The 20,079-nt window shown below is 37.9% G+C and overlaps 1 protein-coding gene across 9 annotated transcripts in view; it reads right to left on the bottom strand.

Moving 5' to 3' along the window:
* Positions 1 to 20,079, bottom strand: part of ofd1 (OFD1 centriole and centriolar satellite protein) — a 107,347-nt gene that overhangs the window by 84,873 nt on the left and 2,395 nt on the right. For all 9 annotated transcript variants that reach the window (XR_011886349.1, XM_072260676.1, XM_072260670.1 and 6 more), the window contains 9 exons: positions 19,654 to 19,869; positions 14,349 to 14,417; positions 14,226 to 14,256; positions 14,000 to 14,107; positions 13,359 to 13,495; positions 10,077 to 10,250; positions 5,302 to 5,408; positions 3,785 to 3,904; positions 3,327 to 3,400 (listed from right to left, as the gene is read on the bottom strand). Coding sequence is in view for 8 of the 9 variants with exons in the window: in XM_072260676.1 (XP_072116777.1) it covers positions 3,327 to 3,400; positions 3,785 to 3,904; positions 5,302 to 5,408; positions 10,077 to 10,250; positions 13,359 to 13,495; positions 14,000 to 14,107; positions 14,226 to 14,256; positions 14,349 to 14,417; positions 19,654 to 19,869 (1,036 nt within the window). In the remaining variant the exon portion in view is untranslated. The remainder of the gene's footprint in view (positions 1 to 3,326; positions 3,401 to 3,784; positions 3,905 to 5,301; positions 5,409 to 10,076; positions 10,251 to 13,358; positions 13,496 to 13,999; positions 14,108 to 14,225; positions 14,257 to 14,348; positions 14,418 to 19,653; positions 19,870 to 20,079) is intronic.

Genomic DNA, 20,079 nt, shown 5'->3' with positions numbered 1-20,079 from the left:
CCCCAGAGCCTTTCTCACTTGCTCAGTAGTGAAGGTGAGTCCATGATGACTGGGGAGTTTGTGGAAGGTGGGAGCTGGGAGAGGAGGAGAACAGGACAATAGCAGTTGGTATGTGGAGGGGTGGACAGTAGGTGCAGAGGAAGGACGTGGTGTAGACAGTGGTAGCCTGGGTGGTTTATCAATGTGTTGAACTGGGAGGAAGAGGAGGGAAGAGGGAGCATTGGATGCCTCACACCTGGGCTAGTGTGCTGAAGGGGATGTGAACAGGAGATCGATTTTCAAACCTATCGAAGTTTTAACTCATTAGCCCATTCATGGCTGCATTCCAAGGCTCTATAGCTAGGCTGATTGAAGCCAGTGATCTTCATGCCTCTCCACACTTGCCCTGTACTACTCTGCCTGTTTGTTCTCCAGCTCTCTCCTATATTCCCCCTTAGCCACCTTGATCTTCTCCTTTAGCTCCCTCTGCACATGTTTCAATTCCACTCTGTCTCCTGATCTAAAGGCTCTCTTTTTGTGGTTGAGAAAAGACTTCAGATAACTGGTGAACCATGGTTTGTTGCTGGGGAAGCATCAAACAGTCCTTGATGGTATTGCAGTGTCTACACAGAAGTTGGCGTAACCAGTGATGCAATCAATCAATAAGTCTGTTAATGTCTTCCTCATATGGTTCACAAATCATATTCCAGTCAGTAACCTCAAAGCAGCCCTTTAAGGCCTCAATGGCCTCTGGAAATTAGTTTTTACTGTCTTGGTGATAATTAGCTGTTGCTGTACTTTGGGTTTATACAAGGGCATGAGGTGAACCAGGTTGTGATCTGATTTCCCAAATGTGGGGACAGAGTGGAACTGTATGCATCTTTAATATTTGCATACAAGAGATCTAGTGTTTAATTTTCTCTTGTATGACATTTGACAAACTGATCGAAGGTAGGTAGGGTTGTTGGGAGAGAAACATGGTTGAAGTCTCCCAGTACTGCAATGAACACATTGGGGCATAGAATCTGAAGTCTCATGATGGTAATGTGTATGACATCACACACAGCATCGGGAAAGCAGAGTGTAGACAACAAGCAATATGGCATGGCTGAGCTCGCATGGTAGATGGACGCAAACTCATAGCTAGCAGTTTCATGTCCGGACTGTAGATTCATTCTTTCACAGAAATATGACCAGGATTACACCATCTGTTGTTCACAAGCACAGCAAGTCCACCTCCTTTCTCTTACTGAATTGTAGATTAACTCTGTCTGCTCGTAGCATTGCAAACTCACTCACTTGGGATTTTCTTGTGTAGCCATGTCTCGGTGAAACACAATGCTGCATTCCCGATATTCATTCTGTGTCCTTGTCAGTACTGCTAGTTCCTTCATTTTACTTGCCAGCAATCTAATGTTCCCAATATGATAGACTGGGAGATAACGGTTTATATCTCTGTCTCTTGTTGCGATGCTTTTTACCTGATCTGTAGCCTCGGTAACTCCATCTCAGCTCGTCCAGAATATCAAGCTTCTTCTGGACAAACAAAGGCTGCTTCCCAGCTGCTAGTAGCTGCTCCCTCATATAAACAATATTGCCTCTGCTACAGTAGTCACTTTATTCGATGGAATAAAGTATCCTCCAGAAGGATGATGAAAATGTTCTTAAACAGATTAATGTCCATTGTTATTTCGCAATGTTGCTAGTCAGTACAAAAACAAATGAAGGAAACATGCTAAATAATATCAAGCCAAACACACAGAGCTACCGTAACGAGCTGCCACCTTGCATGGGGCACATTTTACCATAAGACTTTTGACCGATATTGTTATTCCCCCAAGCCATGTCATTAAAACTGAAGTGGACAGATTGCAGGCATGTTCATAATTTAAAACTATTTTTAAAGTTCCCTACCCATGGCTTTTTGTTGTTCAGATTCTCCCACTATGTTCTGACATGGACACCATCATCTTAAAGCACATGAATATGTGGAATTACTCAGAAGGCAATTTGATGGTTTGGATTACTAAATTATATAGGAATAGATCTTAAAAAGTTAATGTTTGTTCTGATTGGTATAGAAATAAAAACAATTTCTGCTCACCAGGCAGCATCTAGGAAAAGGGGGAAAAAAAATTACAAGACAAAATAGTCAATGACTTTTCATTAAAACTGACAATAAAACTTTAAAGCTCCAGTGAATTGTCATTGATCTGAAACATCATCTCTGTTTCTCTCCATATAGATACTGGCTGATAAAAACAGTTCCAGTGTTTTCAACTTTTATTTCAGATTTTTGGCATTGCACTACTTGCTTTAATATTAAATGTTAAGTTTGTCAAATAAATAACATTGTTAAATACTAAAAAATGTTTAGTAGAAATGCAATACAAGTCTTTTGCATAAACTCAAGCCAAAAGAGTTAACTGTCATGGTTCCAATGCAAAATTACTTAAACTTAATCACAGTGATACAATTGATTAATGGAACAACATTTGTGCAAGAGAAGGTGTTGTAAAGCTGATAACCCTTGCCGAGGAGAGACATCAAGTATAAATGAGAGAGATGTGACCAACTTGGAAAAATTTTGGCTTGCATATTTAAGGAAGTATGCAATTGCATAGCAGGATGTTCAGAGGTTTATACCAATTCGACTGTCAGGATGAAAGTATTGATGCCTGAAGGAAGGCTATGTAGGTTGTGCCTCCATCCATTAAAGTTTAGAAGTATGAATGGTTATTAAAGTACAAGGTTCCTAGCAGCATTGAGGGGATGAATAACAAGAGGATATTCCTCATGGTTGGATTACCTAAAGCAGGAGTTCCCAACCTGTCCAAGGACCACTCAGTTAATGGTAAGACTCCCTGGCATAAAAACGTTTGGAACCCCTGACCTAGTTTCAGAGTTGACCATTTACAGTAGAGAAGGATCTTTTCTGCCTTCTTCAAGAGTTGAGATTCTTTGGAAATCTCTACTCCAGAAAACTGTGGACGTGAGTCAATGAATATATTCAAGGAAGAGACCGACAGATAATTAAGCTGCAGGAGTCAAGGGATATAGATGGAGAGGCCAAAAATGGCATTGAGGATTGGATCAGGCATGATCTAACTGAATGCCATAGCAGGTTTCAGGGGTTAATTGGCCTTCTCCTGCCTCAGTTTCTTCTGGTCTCATGTCCAATGATTTGTCATTAATACCATGATCTGATGATAAATCATCAACCTAAAATGTTTCCCCTCCACATATGCTGACAGATTTGTTGAGGTTTTTTGCGACTTTTATTTCTTCCTCCAAATAGATTGTTCTCCTGTGTAAACCATAAAAAGCTGTCAAATATTAAAACATACCTTCAATTCTTTTCTCATTTACTGCCACTTTCTCAGTTCTTTTTCGATAATCTTCTTGTAGCTCAAGCTGATACCTATACAGAAGAACAGCCTTATCTAATAGTTAATAGAAACAAGTCTAGATTAAATCTAAACAGTCTCTTCAAATTTTACAAGCTCATCAATAAAATATTAAAATGCAAGCATGATCTCTAGTGACATTAATCTTGGACAAATAAATTGCACATTTTCAATTATCACAAATATCAAATTAGTTTGAAGTAAATTATAGCTTTTGCAGTCAACAACTTTTCCCACTGAGCTTTTTCCTCCAATGAAATCAAAAAGCAAGTTTCTACCTATCTTAACAACTTCAAAAACGAAACAGGAAGGATGTTCAGAATTTTAGTTAATATAATTGCTACACATTGGAAGTAGGTGTACGTTTGTTTATTGGGTTCCCAAATCACGCTTCTTACTTGCACAGTTCATTCTTAAGCTTTTGCTCGTAAGTCTCCTCGATATTTTTCACTGCCAGCTCCCGTCTTTGGAGATTATCTTGTACACTCTTGTTCTTTTGTTCATGCAGATTTTGAGCCCTGATATAGGAGAAAAATTATGAGTGAGAACTATGCCAAATCACAATTGTTACACATTCCCATGAGTGTACTGTCATGATCTGTACAGTTATTTAAAATTTAAATTGCTCATTTCATATACTATAACATAGAAGAGGACAGTACAGGAGCAAGCCCTTCGGCTCACAATGTTATACTAAACTATTTAAACTGACAATTAAATGCCTAACTAATTCCTTCTGCCTACGCAACATATCTCTCTATCCTCTGTACATTCATGCCACTACTCAAGAGCCTCTTAAACACCTCTATTGTACTTAGCTCCACTACCACCACTGACAGTGCATTCCAAGCACCAATCACTCTGTACTTTAAAAAAAACTTGCCATGCACATCTCCTTTGAACTTTACACCTCTCACCTTAAATGCACACCCTCTAGTTTAGACATTCAACCCTGGGGTAAAAAAAAAACTGGCTGCCTCTCAATGTTATAAACTTTTATCAGGAGTTTGTTCAGGACGATGAGAGGTGACTTGACAGAGGTGCATAAGATTATAAGAGGCATACTTACAGTGGGCAGCCACAGACTTTTACCGAGTCGGAAATGGCTACTACAAGGAAATATAAAAGTTAAGGTGATTAGAGGAAAGTACAGGGGAGGTCAGAGGTAGTTTTTTTTTAAATAACACAGAGTGGTGGGTGCATAGAACATGTTGCCAGGGACGGAGGTAGAGGCATATATATTATGGACATTTAAGAGACCCTTAAATAGGCACATGGATGTAAAAAAAAAATGGAGGGTTACTTAGGAGGGAAGGGTTAGATTGATCTGGAAGTAGGCTAAAGGGGTCAGCACAACCTTGTGGGCTGAAAGTCTGTATTGTACTGTACAGTACAATTCTATGTTCTATCCTCCTATAATGAGGCATCCAGAAAATCAATGCAATACTACAAAAAAACAGTCTATCTAGAGTTTTATAAAACTTCAATGTAATTTCCCAACTCTTGAAAATAATGTTTCTATTAAAGACAAGCATGCCATGAACTTTCTTTATCGTGTTTTGAACTCAATGGTCTGATGAAAGATCACTGATCTGAAACAGTAACTGTTTCTTTCTCTGTAGGTGTTGCCTGACTAATGTATATCAAACATTTTCTGTTTTTATTTCAAACTTCCAGCATCTGCACTTTAAAAAAAATTGTTTACAAACGTGGAAAAACTCGACTTTAGGGTCTTGGACAAAACACAAACGTGTTTATTCATTTTCAAAGATGCTGCCTGATTGAGTTCCTCCAACATTTTGTGTGTGTTTATCAAGCTCTTTTTTTTTTCCCACCCACCCCCTTTTTAATTGTGTATTACAGATGTGTATTTAAATGTGTATTACCAGTTTCTCCAATTTGATGTTATACTTACAATTCAAAGGCTTCAAATCGTTGTTCAAGTTCTATTTCTCTATTACGCAGAGATTCAATGTCTTTTAATAAACTCTGTCTCTGCATATAGATTTCTTTCTCCTCAACCTGTAACAAAATAGAAATTCTAAATAATCTGTAAATTGATTTCATTAGATGCTGTACTTGCTTAACTTGTGCCAAAATAAATTAAGAAATAGATTTATTATCATTGACATACAGTACATATGATGCGAAAATTGTTGTATTGTGCAGCAGTACAGCGCAAGACAAAAATCTATACAAAAATTAACAATGCAAAACAAAAAAAAAGAAATAATAGGTAATATCAACGGACTGTTCAAATATCTGATGGCGGAGGGGAAGAAGCTGTTCTTTAATCGATTGACTGTGGGTCTTCAGTCTCCTGGACCTCCTGTCTGACAGTTGTAATGAAAAGAGATACATTTTAAAAACATGCTCGATGGTGGAGAGGCTTGGCCCATAATAGGGCTGGCTCAGTCTATAACCGTTTGCAGCCTCTTGCGATCCTGTGCATTGGAGGCTCCATACCATACTGTTATGCAAATGGTCAGAATGCTCTCCACCACACATCAACAGAAAATTGAAAGAGTTTTAGATGAAATATCAAATCTCCTCAAATGCCTAACAAAGTACAGCTGTTGGCCTCCTTCGGGACGATTAATGTGTTGGATCCAGGACAGATCTTCAGCGATGTTGGCGCCCAGAAACCTGAAGCTGCTCACCTTTTCTACTGCTGACCTCTTAATGAGGACTGGTGTGTTCTCCTAACTTTCCTTTGACATCCACAATCAGTTCCATAATCTTGTGAATGTTGAGTTCAACGGTGTTGTTCTATCACCATTTAACCAGTCAATCTATCTTGCTCCTGTAAGCATTCTCATGAGATTCTACCAATAGTTGTGTCATCAATGAACTTATAGATGGCATTTTAGCTATGCTTAGCCACAGTCATGAACTGAGAGAGAATAGAGCAGAAGATTAAGCAAGCACCCTTGAAGTGCACCTGTGAGGACAGTCAGCTTGAGGAGGTATTACCGATCCACAGTAACTGTGGTCTCCCAAGAACACAGATCGAATTGCAGAGGGAGGTATAGAGACCCAGATTTTGAAGCTTGGTTGGTAGTATTGAGGGAATATTGGTGTTCAATGCCAAGCTGTAAATCAATAAACAGTAGCCTAGTGTATGTCTTGTGGTTGTCCAGTAGGTGCCCCAAAGCAACCAGACAGCCAGTGAGATTGTATCCATTGCAGACATTTTGTGGTAGTAGGCAGCGGGCCCAGATCCTCCAGATACTTGGAAATCTGAAGCTTAAAAATTTGACATAATCCTTTGCAGTGTACCAAACTGTTGCATTTACAGATAACACTCCTTTGGATCTCATACAAAAGTCCTTTGTATAATTACTCAGAAAATATTTGAAACTTTGACAGACCTCTATAGATGTGTGATGGAGAGTATATTGACTGGTTGCATCATGGCCTGGTGTGGAAACAGCAATGCCCTTGAAGGGAAATTCCTAAAAAAAAAACAGTAGTGGATATGGCCCAGTCCATCACAGCTAAAGCCCTCTCCACCTTTGAGCATATCTACATGGAGCACTGTCACAGGAAAATAGCATTCATCATCAAGGAACGCACCATCCAGGCCACGCTCTCTTCTCACTGTGCCATCAGGAAGTGGGTACAGGAGCCTCAGGACCCACACCATCAGATTCAGGAAATTGATTGAGGTTATTACCCCTCAACCACCAGGCTCTTGAACTAGAGGAGGTAACTTCATTTATCTCATCACTGAACTGTTCCCATAATCTGTGGACTCACATTCAAGAACTTTTTATCTTATGTTCTCGATATTTATTGTTTATTTATTTATTATTTTTTTCTCTTGTAGTTGCACAATTTGTTGTCTTTTGCGCATTGGTTGTTTGTCCTTCCTGTTGGGTGCGATCTTTCATGGATACTATTGTGTTTCTTGGATTTACTGTGCATGCCCACAAGAAAATGAATCTCAGGATTGTATATGGCGACATATATGTATTTTGATAATAAATTTAGTTTAAACTTTGAAACTGCATAAGGTTTAAACCCAGAAATGTACATTACAATGTGTCGCATCACAGTCAAACAGCAAAAAATGCTTTCAATTGCTTCCATGGAGAACAGAATCAACAGGAAAATAGGAGAGCATTTCCAGATTCACTGGAGAGAATGTGTCATTTGGGGATATAGTCTGTTATTTTACTATCTAGTGTATTACACAAAGAATATAGGGAGTTCCCTGCTGGCTAGGTCTACACATCTGTACTGCCTCGCAGGATTCAGATGGAAACAAAGACAGAGTGCATGATAAGTAAACCATTGTAGATACACGGCAGTCAGGCCCATCTCACAGAATGGAAGAGATAGGGAGCATGGAAACCTCTGTCTCCATACTCTAGCATGTGGTTGTATAAAGGCAAAACACCACAACCTCCATCCTAGACTCCATGAATACTTTCTTACTGACTTCAGCGACAAATCCTTCATAATGCTGTCATATTCAAGTGACAATTATGATGGCAACTTAACTGCTTCCATGTAGCTTTACCATAATTTAGTTAAAGATCTGGTCTCTGCCACATGGGTTCAACTGCCAAAGGCAACAATAAAATGTCATCATGGAGTAGCCTGATGACCTAACTAAACAGAATGGCTGTTCACAAAAAAATCTCTGTTCTCATAAAGTAGCAAGACACCATTGGTGAGCAGACTGCTATTTCCAATGAACACTGGGTGGTTGGGACTTGAGCAATTCTGGTTACTTCAGGAGCCAATAGAAACTCCAGGGGAACAGCATGAGCACCAGTGTTGCAATATGCAGATTTTACTCCTCCAAAAGCAGAGATGCCACGTATGCGCAGACCACTCCGCTACTAAAGAGGCATTATATGTGGGAGCTCTGCTCTCTTCCTACAAGCAGCAAAATGCATCCAGCGCTCCCACAAACCTATTTATCTTGAGCAGTGTACTTGTGAGAACACAGAGTGCTGACTTCGAGAATAATTAAAACAGCAAAGAACAGACACCTTCAATCTAGAGATGGTCAGCCAATTTATGTGGGGCTATAATAGTTGAAACAAAGAGGTGGTCTGATTGCCAACAGATCATTGCACCATGGTACATTCAGTCCTTTGAGAAGTTATCTGACGTGCACCAGCCATTGAAACACATCCCACCACAGTCTTCATCATTCACCATCCATTATAGTCAACCAAAACAAAGGGCTTTCATTCGACTTTGGGTAGCAGTCCGAAGCCTACCCACCAAAGGCGAGAAGGTTCCAGGGGCCATCAAGGCCATGTGTGTCTGGTAGAGGGAAACATCTTGTGCTACTAGGAAGAAGTAAAGGAGGCACCACTGCAAAGTACCATGAGAATCGGTAAGGCAAAATATAAATTAGTGAAACCCAGAAGGTGCTGTGGTATTAAAGTTCTAACTCAATATCTAATGATTTTTCACTGTTACATAAAAAAAATACTTCAAATAATGACTCCAAATACCAACAACTTTGTTTATAATAAAATCGCATCCTTCATTGTGCACAGATGAGTTTAAATGGTGTGCCAAAAGTTGACACTGCTGTACTTTGGATGCCTCAGTGAGAAATATGCATCTGGTTGAGGTCAGATTCCAGCATACGTGACTTATCATCTGCTGCTGAGCAGCAAGTTCCATAGTGGAGCAATGAAATGCCGAAATGAGGGGAACCAGGCACACTTACACCCAATCTCTCAACATTATGTTAGCTGTGAGTGACATTACTTTGGGAAAGGGTTATTCATCTTGGAGTACAAAAAGTGGCTTATTTTATTTTTTTAATAATTCCCAACAGTTTAAATTGTTTTGAAAAGTCTTTAATTAATTTAAATAACTTTTCACTATTAAACATTTTACAAACTGCTGATTATCAGATATTTATAAAATGGCTCAAGGGACTTTGAAAGGAGTTAACCACCAAAGGATCACTACATTCAAGGGCAGGGGCTTAAGATCCACCAACAAAGGCTTAGTCACTACTTCTAGCCTATCTGATTTGCAGAAGGAACCCTTGGACACAGGAGGCCAGCTCAGTTGGCATTGCACATGTGTATCAAGTTACTGTGGTTTGAAATGTGCAGTGGGCTGTGGAATTCCATCAGAATACAATAATACCTCTCACAGCATGCAAGAACAGACTGTAATCCATGGAGTGTAATGGAAAACGCAAAAATGTCAGCTTTCAGGGAATCTGGAGAAATGTTTGGTCAGTCCTCTGTATCCAGATCAATTTAGTGACCACAAACAGGCACTATGATTCATTTCTAAATATTTTTCATCTGTTTTTTTGTTTGTCTAGAGTATCTCTGTGTACAATAGAAGTAGTCCTTAATGGAAAGGGTATTAACATACGATGAGAACCATTCATATTATGATATTCTGCAGCATCAAAGCATTGAATACACCCCTGTAGTTTCATCTCCCCGTTCCCCGTGTGTGCAAACAGTATGCAATGCCCATGATTATTGGTGAAAATATTTCAGACTAGGCAATTTATTTAAGAGACTGTGATAGAAATTTGATTTGATTTGTGAGACCTGCACATGCACTTTACTTCAATCTGCAAAAGAAAAACGAATTTCCAACCCAATCAATTGATCACTAGTTTAAGTTTTTTTAAATAGTTAGAGAAAGCCAATTTATGAATGGACTCTATTATTGCATATTTAAACCTACCTCCTGCTGTTTCTGAAGTCTCTCAATAGCATTCTTCTCTCGTGCAATCAATGCTTCAACTTTCAACTGGTACATTTTATCTAATTTCGATCTTTGGTCTTCTATGATCTTCCTTGACAGCTCTTTCTCCTGAATCTGAATTTTAGCCAACTCCACATCCTTAAAATGCTGTAGCTACCAGGAATAAAAGAACCCAGGGAAGTTTATTAAACATTAAGAGGAGTATTTAAAATAAAGCAGAGAAGAATATTTAAGATAAAGTAGTTAACATGCTAACTGCAATATAATTCAACTGGTCTTGTGCCATGGCCAAGTACACCTATAATTAAGGTACAAAGTACTGAAGGAAAATGTGAGATTTGTAAAGGAGAAGAAAAATTACTGTCAACAGCAGAAAATGTTAATGTCAGCAACAAATAGCAGGTGGATCCAAAATGATTTCACTCATGATGCTTGGAAGAAATTACAAAAACAAATTACTATCCAACCAAAATGATCAGAACCACTAATTTATCATTTCTGAAGTAGCCTCAAGATTCTGGGAAGGGCATACAGGATCCATGGAACAATGAACATGGAAGTTCAGCAAGACTGGGGACAACTAGGAACAGTACTTCAGATTAGGGATGTTAAAAACAAAAGATTAGAAGAAATGTTGGTATTTCTGAAATGCAGACAGAAGTTTGAAAACATTGAAGTATCCAGTGGCGCAAGAGGTCTGGAAGTAGGGAAGTTAATCAAATGAGGAAGTTCCTCATCTTGCAGAATATTGCAAGATGATATCTTGCAAAAACAACATCTTGCAGAATATTGAAAAGTCGTCAAGTAAAATCAGGTATAAATTTACAGTCCTTTGGGCATATAAGTGGCAGATTGAATACAGTGTAGGGAAGTGGATGGTCATGTACTTTGGTAGAAGGAATAAAGGCACAGGCTATTTTCTAAACAGGGAGCCAATTCAGAAATCAGAGGAGCAAAGGTACATGGAAGCCCTCGTGAAAGATTCCCTAAAAAGTTTACTTGCAGTCTGAGCTGGTAGTAAAATGGCAAATGCACTGAAAGGATGTGGTGGCATTAGAGAGAATCCAGAGGTGGTTCCTAATAATGGGACAGTCTAAGACCAGAGGGCATAGCCTCAATATAGAAGAATATCCTCTTAGAATAGAGATGAGAATGAATTTCTTTAGCCGGTGAGGGGGGGTGGGGGGGAGACCTGAGGAATTCATTGCCAGTGCTGGCTGTGAAGGCCAAGTCATTGGGTATATTTAAAGCAGACATTGATAGGTTCTTAGGTTCTTGATTAGTAAGGGCATCAAAGGTTAGGGGAAGAAGGCAAGAGAATGGTGTTGAGAGGGAAATCAACCGTGACAGAACGATGGAGTGGAGTCAATGGGCCACATGAACCAATTCTGCTCCTATATCTTATAGTCATATGGAAACCAAGAAACAAAGAATGAATGGAAGATTACCTCATTTTTTATTTAAAATGTTTATACACAGTTTTAATTCAATGAATTCTAGATTTTAAAAGATTGATACCAATACAAAAAGCATTGTCCTTGATTATTATATCTGCCACAGCGACAGTACTGTCACAACCTCATTGTCGGATAATACAAATATACTGCAATGCAGTAACAATAGGTTTTAATTTCTATATCAATATCCATTGTAATAACGATTAAATTATGCTCAATTTGACAACATTAGTAAAGTGGGGATAAAATCTCTATTGAAAAATACTCTAGTCTCAACATTGCTTGCTCACATTTCACTAGAAAATCCGGATCATTGTTCATGGAATGAAGGGTAACAACCTTGCTGACCTTGAAGAAACCTAACCTCAAAATGAGATCTTACACAGACTTGGCTGGATTATGCTCTATCTAGCTTGCAGGACATTCTCAACCTTGTATTTTCCATGATTTCACTTAAGCATCGTGAGTTTGCAGAATTGCTTTGACAATTCATAAATAGCTTTCAGATAATTCTGACAACCACAGACATTTAAAAACAATAGTTTTATAATTTATAAAATAAAAAATGTATAACATCATACCTTAAGCTTCCAGAAAATAACAAATAAATCAAAAACAAATGAACCACTCTCCTTTTTTAAAAAGCCTTGCAATACATTGAAATAAAGAAAAGCACACTACTAAACACTTGTTCCTCGGTTCTCAATTTAATCATCTTGTGCTTCACTACTGGACTCGCTGGTGAGTTCAGTAGTGGAGAAGGAAGTCAGATGTACAGACAACCAACCACCAACTTGTCCCTGACTTCTGTTTTCAATGTGCAGGAGAAAAAGTCAGAGACAAGTTAACCTGTGAGAAAGACATTGCTGCTAGTCCTCTTCACAGTCCCTGGCAAAAGGCAGATACAGTATGTTTTAGCCTAAGGATTTCCCTCCCCCCGCCCCCCAATGTAGTTTGAAATCAAACACTTTCCATAGGAACATGGTGATGTAACAACCTGATTGAAATAAAGTGTGGAAATCAAGGAGTAAAAGGCACTAATTTTAGTTAAAAGCAAAAAAAAAATCAGATGATTGACAAGCAGAAGAAAAATGTAGGAAAAATTAAGCTGATCAGCATCGTTTGTGGGAAGACAATGTCATAAACATATAGGTCAACATATAAGATGCAAATCCACCAATTTCAATATATACTATTTTCATTCAGGCCATGTGGCATCATCCACCTGAAACATTAGCACTATTGTATCTTATACATGTACTACCAGATGTATTGATAATTTTAACACTTTTTGTTTTTACTACTGATTTTACTTAATACAGAGAAATTAAAATCAATTTTGGGAAATACAAATGAAATTAAAGCAAAAGCTGTATATTGTAAACTTAATTTAAATGTTATCCTATACCTTGATGACAGATAACATACACAAAATTGGTTTTACAAAGTTAGAGATAGTTCTAATTCCCTCTTACTGTGTTGTAAAAAGCATAGATGCACATTATTCAAGAATGCTAAAATAAAACTTCAATGTGTTTTTTTTTATTAAAAAGTGCGACTAACATGCAAGAATTTCCAGATCATATCAATCACAGATTGTGCGCTGACTACATATGCAACAGTGCACCTTCCAGTGGACCAGAGCATCACCAACACCTTCCATATTAAACTGCATGTGTATTAAGGTATGGGCTATTCTGCTCTATCCGTGGTTATAAATTAAACTATTGAATATTTTACCTAATTTGGAAAGACTAAATTATACAACATTATCATGTGATTAAGATTAAATATGATGCACAACCTTTTGCTGCAGTTCTGTATGAAGCTGTTCTTCTATTTGCTTACGATATTTAAGCAGTTTTGTTTCCCAGAAGTCCTCTCGCATGCTTACAGGTTGAAATGCTGCATACTGCTCGTCAATCATTTGAAGCTTATCAACTGTAAAAATAAAAAGCTACATACTGAAGACAACAACAAAAGAAATCAGTAGAGGATAATGGAAGTTGCATATTTACATTTTTATTTTGCTGCTGACTAGAGTCAGAAATTGCCAAAAGTGATAAATAATATTAAAAAGGTTCTTCAGATTTACATTTGAAGAGAGCTTTATCTCCATTTGCTACTACACAAGTGCAACATGGCTTCTGACTTTAGATGCATTTTTGGCCACACAAAAGATCAGCAACTGAAATATTCAAAGGAGCTTTTTAGCAACCTGCAAAGCAGAGGTATTCTAATTTCCAAAAGCTTAACATATGGTGTAATTGTACTGCAGGGTGATCATTCTTATGGGTTGAAATAAAATTGCTTAATTACAGAATAAGCCTTACATCCAACCATGTGCAACTAAATTGTACGTACTACCAGCATATTTGCTTAATCTAGAGGTATACCTGTAAAGCAAAAAGTTCAAAAAGAGAATTGCCCACCCTTACTCCTCACCAATAGATTCTTTATACTGTGGAATACTGTTTGTCTGAACCTCGGCATTTCGAAAGTCCCTCGTTAAGTGATGATCAGTCAGTTCCTTCAGGAATTCAATCAGAAATCCTAACAACAGAAGTATTAAGAATCTGTTAAGAAATCTTTTGTTCAAATATTTTTGAAAGGATTTTTTTTACACTATTTACATTTATTTCCAAATGTATTATAGCATTTACCCAATTACCTTTCTGATGGTCCTTTTGAAGATTTGAGATCTGAAGTTGGAAGAATAAAACAGGTCATCCAATATGAGGGAAACAATCATAGCTGTCAGACTCATTTATAATATGATCAAACACACACTCACAATTGACTTGTAAAGGTCTGATGTTGAGTTGATTTTCATGATCTGTAGGAGATCTCTTGCTGTGAATACCTTTGAAAAAGTAAAAGTGAAATTCATTTCACACTGGTAACGACAAAATTCACATCCAAGAATGTTGGAACAAAGGATAAAATGTCAATCTGGCAATTTCAATGCACATTTTTTTTTCAGTCAGGCCAATTGGTATCATCTTGCTAGTTGCAGAAATAAAATGTAATAAAGAAAAGGCACAGGGTGCTCCAAGCACAAGTTCACTATCTGATCAATGTTTCTCTGATTACTCAGATAAGACAGTAATGCAAACAGCTAATTTTAACTCCTCAAGTAAATGCACAAAAAGTATTAGTCTTTTGCTAAAATAAAACATAATTCATAAAAAGAACAGGACATTGAAGAAGGAAATTTGATAAGTTATCAACGGTTATTTCAGTTAATGAAGGAAATACAGCATGAAAGCTGTTAGTTGCTTAATAAAAACATCCAAGGAATAACAGCAACAACCGCCAATATTAAATATTAGGGCTAGCAGCAGATACGATGGCTTCTAGAAATTACTGATGAATTCAATTTCCTTCACATAACCTGAAGTACTCTGAACAGCTAAGAACCACCTTTAAAAAAAAATCAAAAATAACAAAAAGGTTAATCATAATTACCTTTGTAATTACTATGCTAACTTTCATCAGGTGCAATATTGTATATTACCAACACACACAATTTGAGGATCAGCTGTTTTCAATGAATTCACAAAAATAAATACCCCCTCTCCCCGTAAGGTCCAGCAGTATGGTAGATTTTCAATAGACCACACCAAATAAAGACAAAAGAGCAAAAGTCAGGGAAATGATAATAAAGTAGTACAAATGTGGGGAAATGTACAAGACCATCTCAAAGGCTCTGCTCTGAAAAACATCATAAATAAGTGGGGAAAAAAATGAAACCACAGCCACACTGGCTAGGTCAAGCCACTCTTCTAAAGTTAGTCACCAGAAAAGAATCGCACTTGTAAGAGAGGCTACTATGATGCCAGTACTCTGAGTGAGCTGCAGAAGTCATCAGTGACTGTAACTGCAGATGAAGTTCATGGCTCCACATTCTCTAAGACTTTGCACAAAATGGGTACTTATGAAAGAGTGATAAGGAAGAAGCTTTGGCTAAAAACACATATTCTTGCCTATACAGACTTTGCAAAGCATAACTTAGAAGATACAGTAAAGATATGGAAGGTCTTATAGTCCGATGAGACTAAAGAGGAAATTTTTGGCTTCAACACTAAGCAGTATGTGTAGCGTATATATAATACAGAGCATCAACAAGGTAATACCATCTCTACTATAAAGTATAGTGTATGCTATGGGAATGCTTTTCCACTGCTGGGGCCGCAAATCTGGTCAGGATTGATGAGAAGATGAATGCTACTAAATACAGAGAGATCCTGTAAAAACCTGCTAGCCTCTGCCAGAAAGCTTAAAATGGGGAAGAAGTTCATCTTTCAGCAGGACAACAACCCAAAGCAGTCAGAATCTTGACCTTAACCCGATCGAACACTCCAAGCAAGACCTCAAGACTGCTGTCCACCGTCATTCCCCAACTAACCTGGCACAGCTTGAGCAACTTAGCAAGGAGAAATAAGCAAATCTTGCTCCATCACGTTGTGCAAAGCTAATAGAGACTTATCCAAAAAGACTACTGCCTGTTATAGCTGTGAGAGGTGTTTCAACTAAGTTCTGAGGAATGAGGGATGAATACTTTTGAAGTACTGGCACAGCAGTTTTTGAATCTTTAGTTTTTCATGGCTTTATAATTTTCTGTTTTGGGGCCCTGCTGTGAAAAAATGAGCATGTGATTCACAAATAAACTTTCTCAGTTAAATTGATCAAAATACTTGATTGTAATATTTATTTATGCGAACAAAAGGGCTGTGGGTTGAATACTTTTTCAAGGGACTGTAGATCTTAAGAATCAACACAATCCCAAAATCACTGCAATTTCAGTTAAATTATATTAAATATTGCACAATAATATAGTATACTCTTCAACATCCAAAACAAGAGTATGTTATTATTCTATAATTACTAAATCACTTGCTGATTTGCCCCAATTTAAATGGATTAATCAATTATTCAATATAGAGGCACATCCTTTGTTTTATCTTGGTGTCCTATTAATAATCTTAACAACCTCATTCACAGACCCCATCCCTCAAATTTTCAAACTAATGTTATTGTATCTAAAAGCACGGGCAAGATAATGTATTCAGCCCCTTGTAAGTTTTCATGTTTTATTGCTTTACGACATTTAAATCCACTGTGATTCAATTGGCTTTTTTTGCACACTGATCAACACAAAAAGATTCTTTCGTTCAAAATGAAAACAGATCATTACAAAGTGATCTAAATTAATTATAAATATAAAACACAAAATAAACGATTGCGTAAGTATTCACCCCCTTTAATATGTCACACCAAATCATCACTGGTGCAGCCAATTGATTTTACAAGTCACATTATTAGTTAAGGTGTCCTAGCTATATATAAACCTGTGTGCAATCAAGGTGTTTCGAATACACCAGAATCTGGAAGGTCCAACTGTTGGTGAGTCTGTAATAAAGGCGTCCGTTAGTCTTGCGAGACCATGGATTCTGCGCCTGGAAAGTCTTCACTCTCCAGGGCGCAGGCATGGGCAAGGTTGTATGGAAGACCAGCAGTTGCCCATGATGCAAGTCTCCCCTCTCCACGACACTGATGTTGTCCAAGGGAAGGGCATTAGGACCCATACAGCTTAGCACCAGTGCCGTTGCAGAGCACTGTGTGATTAAGTGTCTTGCACAAAGACACAACACGCTGCCTCGGCTGGGGCTCAAACTCACGACCTTCAGATCGCTAGTCCAATGCCTTAACCATTTGGCCACGTGCCCACACGGTCTGTATTCTGGTGAAAACTACACCATGAAGACAAAAGAACATTCCAAGCAACTCTGAAAATGTTACTGAAAAGCACAAGTCAGGAGATGGATACAAGAAAATTTTCAAGTCACTGAATATCCCTTGGAGTACAGCTAAGTCAATCGTCAAAAAATGGAAAGAATATGGCACAGCTGTAAATCTGCCTAGAACAGGCTGTCCTCAAAAACTGAGTGACCGTGCAAGAATGGGACTAGTGAGGAAAGCCACCAAGAGACCTATGACAACTCTGGAGGAGTTACAAGCTTCACTCGCAACAGTTGTTGTCTCTTCAGGACAGACAACTGTTGCTCTGGTGCTTCACCAGTTGCAGTTTTGTAGGAGAGTGGCAAAGAGAAAGCCATTGTTGAAAAAAAGCTCACATGACATCTTGGCTAGAATTTTCCATAAGGCATGTGGGAGACTCTGAAGTCAGTTGGAAGCAGGTTCTGTGGTCTGATGAAACCAAAATTGAGTTTTTTGGCCATCAGACTAAATGCTATGTTTGATGTAAGCCAAACACCACACATCATCAAAAACACAACATCCCTACCGTGAAGTATGGTGATGGCTGCATCATGCATTGGGGATGCTTCACTGCAGCAGGGTCTGGAAGGTTTGTGACGGTAAAGGGTAAAATGAATGCAGCAAAATTCAGGGAGATCCCTGGATTTCTGCAAGAGAACTGTGACTTGAGAGAAGATTTGTTTTCCAGCAAGACAATGACCCCAAGCATAAAGCCAAAGCTACACAGGATTGGCTTAAAAACAACAAAGTTAATGTCTTGGAGTGGCCAAGTCAGAGTCCAGACCTCAATCCCATTGAGAATCTGTGATTGGACTTGAAAAGGGCTGTTCACTCATGATCCCCATGCAATCTGACAGAGCTTGAGCAGTTTTGTAAAGAAGAATGGGGAAAAATTGCAGTGTCCAGATGTGCAAAGCTGATAGAGACCTCTCCACACAGGCTGTATTTGCTGCCAAAGGTAGATCAGCTAAATACTAACTTGAAAGGGGTGAATAAGTATACAATCACTTATTTTGTGTTTAATAATTTTAATAAATTTAGACAAATTTGTACAGAAATTTGTTTTCGCTTTGACATAAACAAGTCTTTTCTGTTGGATCAGTGTCAAGAAAGCCAAATTACATCCACTGTGATTGAATGTTATAAAACAATAAAACACAAACTTCTGGGGGGGGGGGAATACTTTTGATAGGGACTGTATATCACACATCTAATGGACTGGCATCAAAAGCCTCTGGTCTCTGATATCAGCCTAAACAGATGAATACACTAGAGAAGTTGAGATCAGCAAAATCTGATAGGCTGAATTATAGGATTATACTGAGGTAACGTAGCTCAAGACACAGCAATAGGAAGGGCACAAAAACTGACCCAACTACTTCAGTATAACAGACAAGGAAAATCATTTGGAGTTTCTCTTCCTGATCACTGCCAGCAGCACTCGTCGAAATCACGCACAGAAAATATACTCCAAGCAAGGCCAAATCTGAAATCGTTGTCATTGTTCATTTGAAAGAAAAACAGCACACGGTAACATTATCAAGTTAAAGGCTGCTGGATCTGTGTGCTGCTACAAGTCAGTGGCTTCATAGTGAGAGAAGGAAATTATGGTAAGTTTGGTTGAGTTGAGTTGTTCTCTGATATTGGAAATTTAATTGCAAACATTTCTTCACCATACAAGCAATTATCATCAGTTGCGCTGTTAATTGTGGTTTGTGCTCCGAATGCTTGGCCTTCATAATCTTATCAATCAGGTGATTGGTTGTCATTATGGTAATTAAATTGTGATGTACAGGAAGTCTCATCACTGATTGGGTTTTGGCAAAGTTCTTGTGTTTATATACTTAGTAATCAACTGATTGATATATATATATATATATATATATATACACACACACATACATATACACATACATACACATACATATACACATACACACACACATATATACACAGACACACACACACCAAGATCGGAGAACAGCTCAACCCAACTATCGACCACCCGAACTGCACATTTTCCAAATTATTTCCAAACAAGTTTACTGTATGTACTTATTAACACAAGTTATTGTTGATAGACCATATGCTCCTACTGTGAACATTGCATTGACTCAAGCACGTTGCCAAATGTCAAATTCAAATTGTTATAAAGCATCTGTAAGACTTGACATGTTTTGTAGGGGTAGTTATTTTGCAAAAAAACATTGACAGTTTAATGGCTACATAATGATTTCAAACTGTACCAATAATCAGTTCAGCTATTTGCTTCATGCTAGCGCAATTTAAAGTAATAATAGAATATGACAGAACATTACCTTCTCTTTTTCTAAGCCACATTCTGGATAGAAGACAGACAGTGAGTACTCATATCCTGCTCTGCTCAAGTGATCTGCTACAATGCTATTTGCAGCCAAAATCAATAGAGAAGGTTCATCTGTAGAAGGATGCTGATGACGACGACCACAGGAAAGGAAATGTCCATTTAAATCAGGACGTGTTAATTCATGAACAAGCTGATTTCGAAGCTGAGACTAGTCAAGAGAAAATTTATAAGTGAAATGATCTTTTGCAGAAACTTGTTCACTTAATAAGTGGACTAATTTCAACCAAGATATAGTTATTTCATGCCAAGTTAAGGTAGCATAATGTGAAAATTAGCATTCTGGGGAACTTAAGTTTGTACAGAACTATATAGCATAATTATCAATATCTTCAAAAACAAAATTAACAGAATAAAATTT

This window comes from Mobula birostris, chromosome 6, assembly GCF_030028105.1.
Source record: "Mobula birostris isolate sMobBir1 chromosome 6, sMobBir1.hap1, whole genome shotgun sequence".
Taxonomy (NCBI): Eukaryota; Metazoa; Chordata; class Chondrichthyes; order Myliobatiformes; family Myliobatidae; genus Mobula; species Mobula birostris.
The sequence above is the reverse complement of the archived record's forward strand: the minus strand, read 5'-3'. Positions and strand labels throughout refer to the sequence as shown.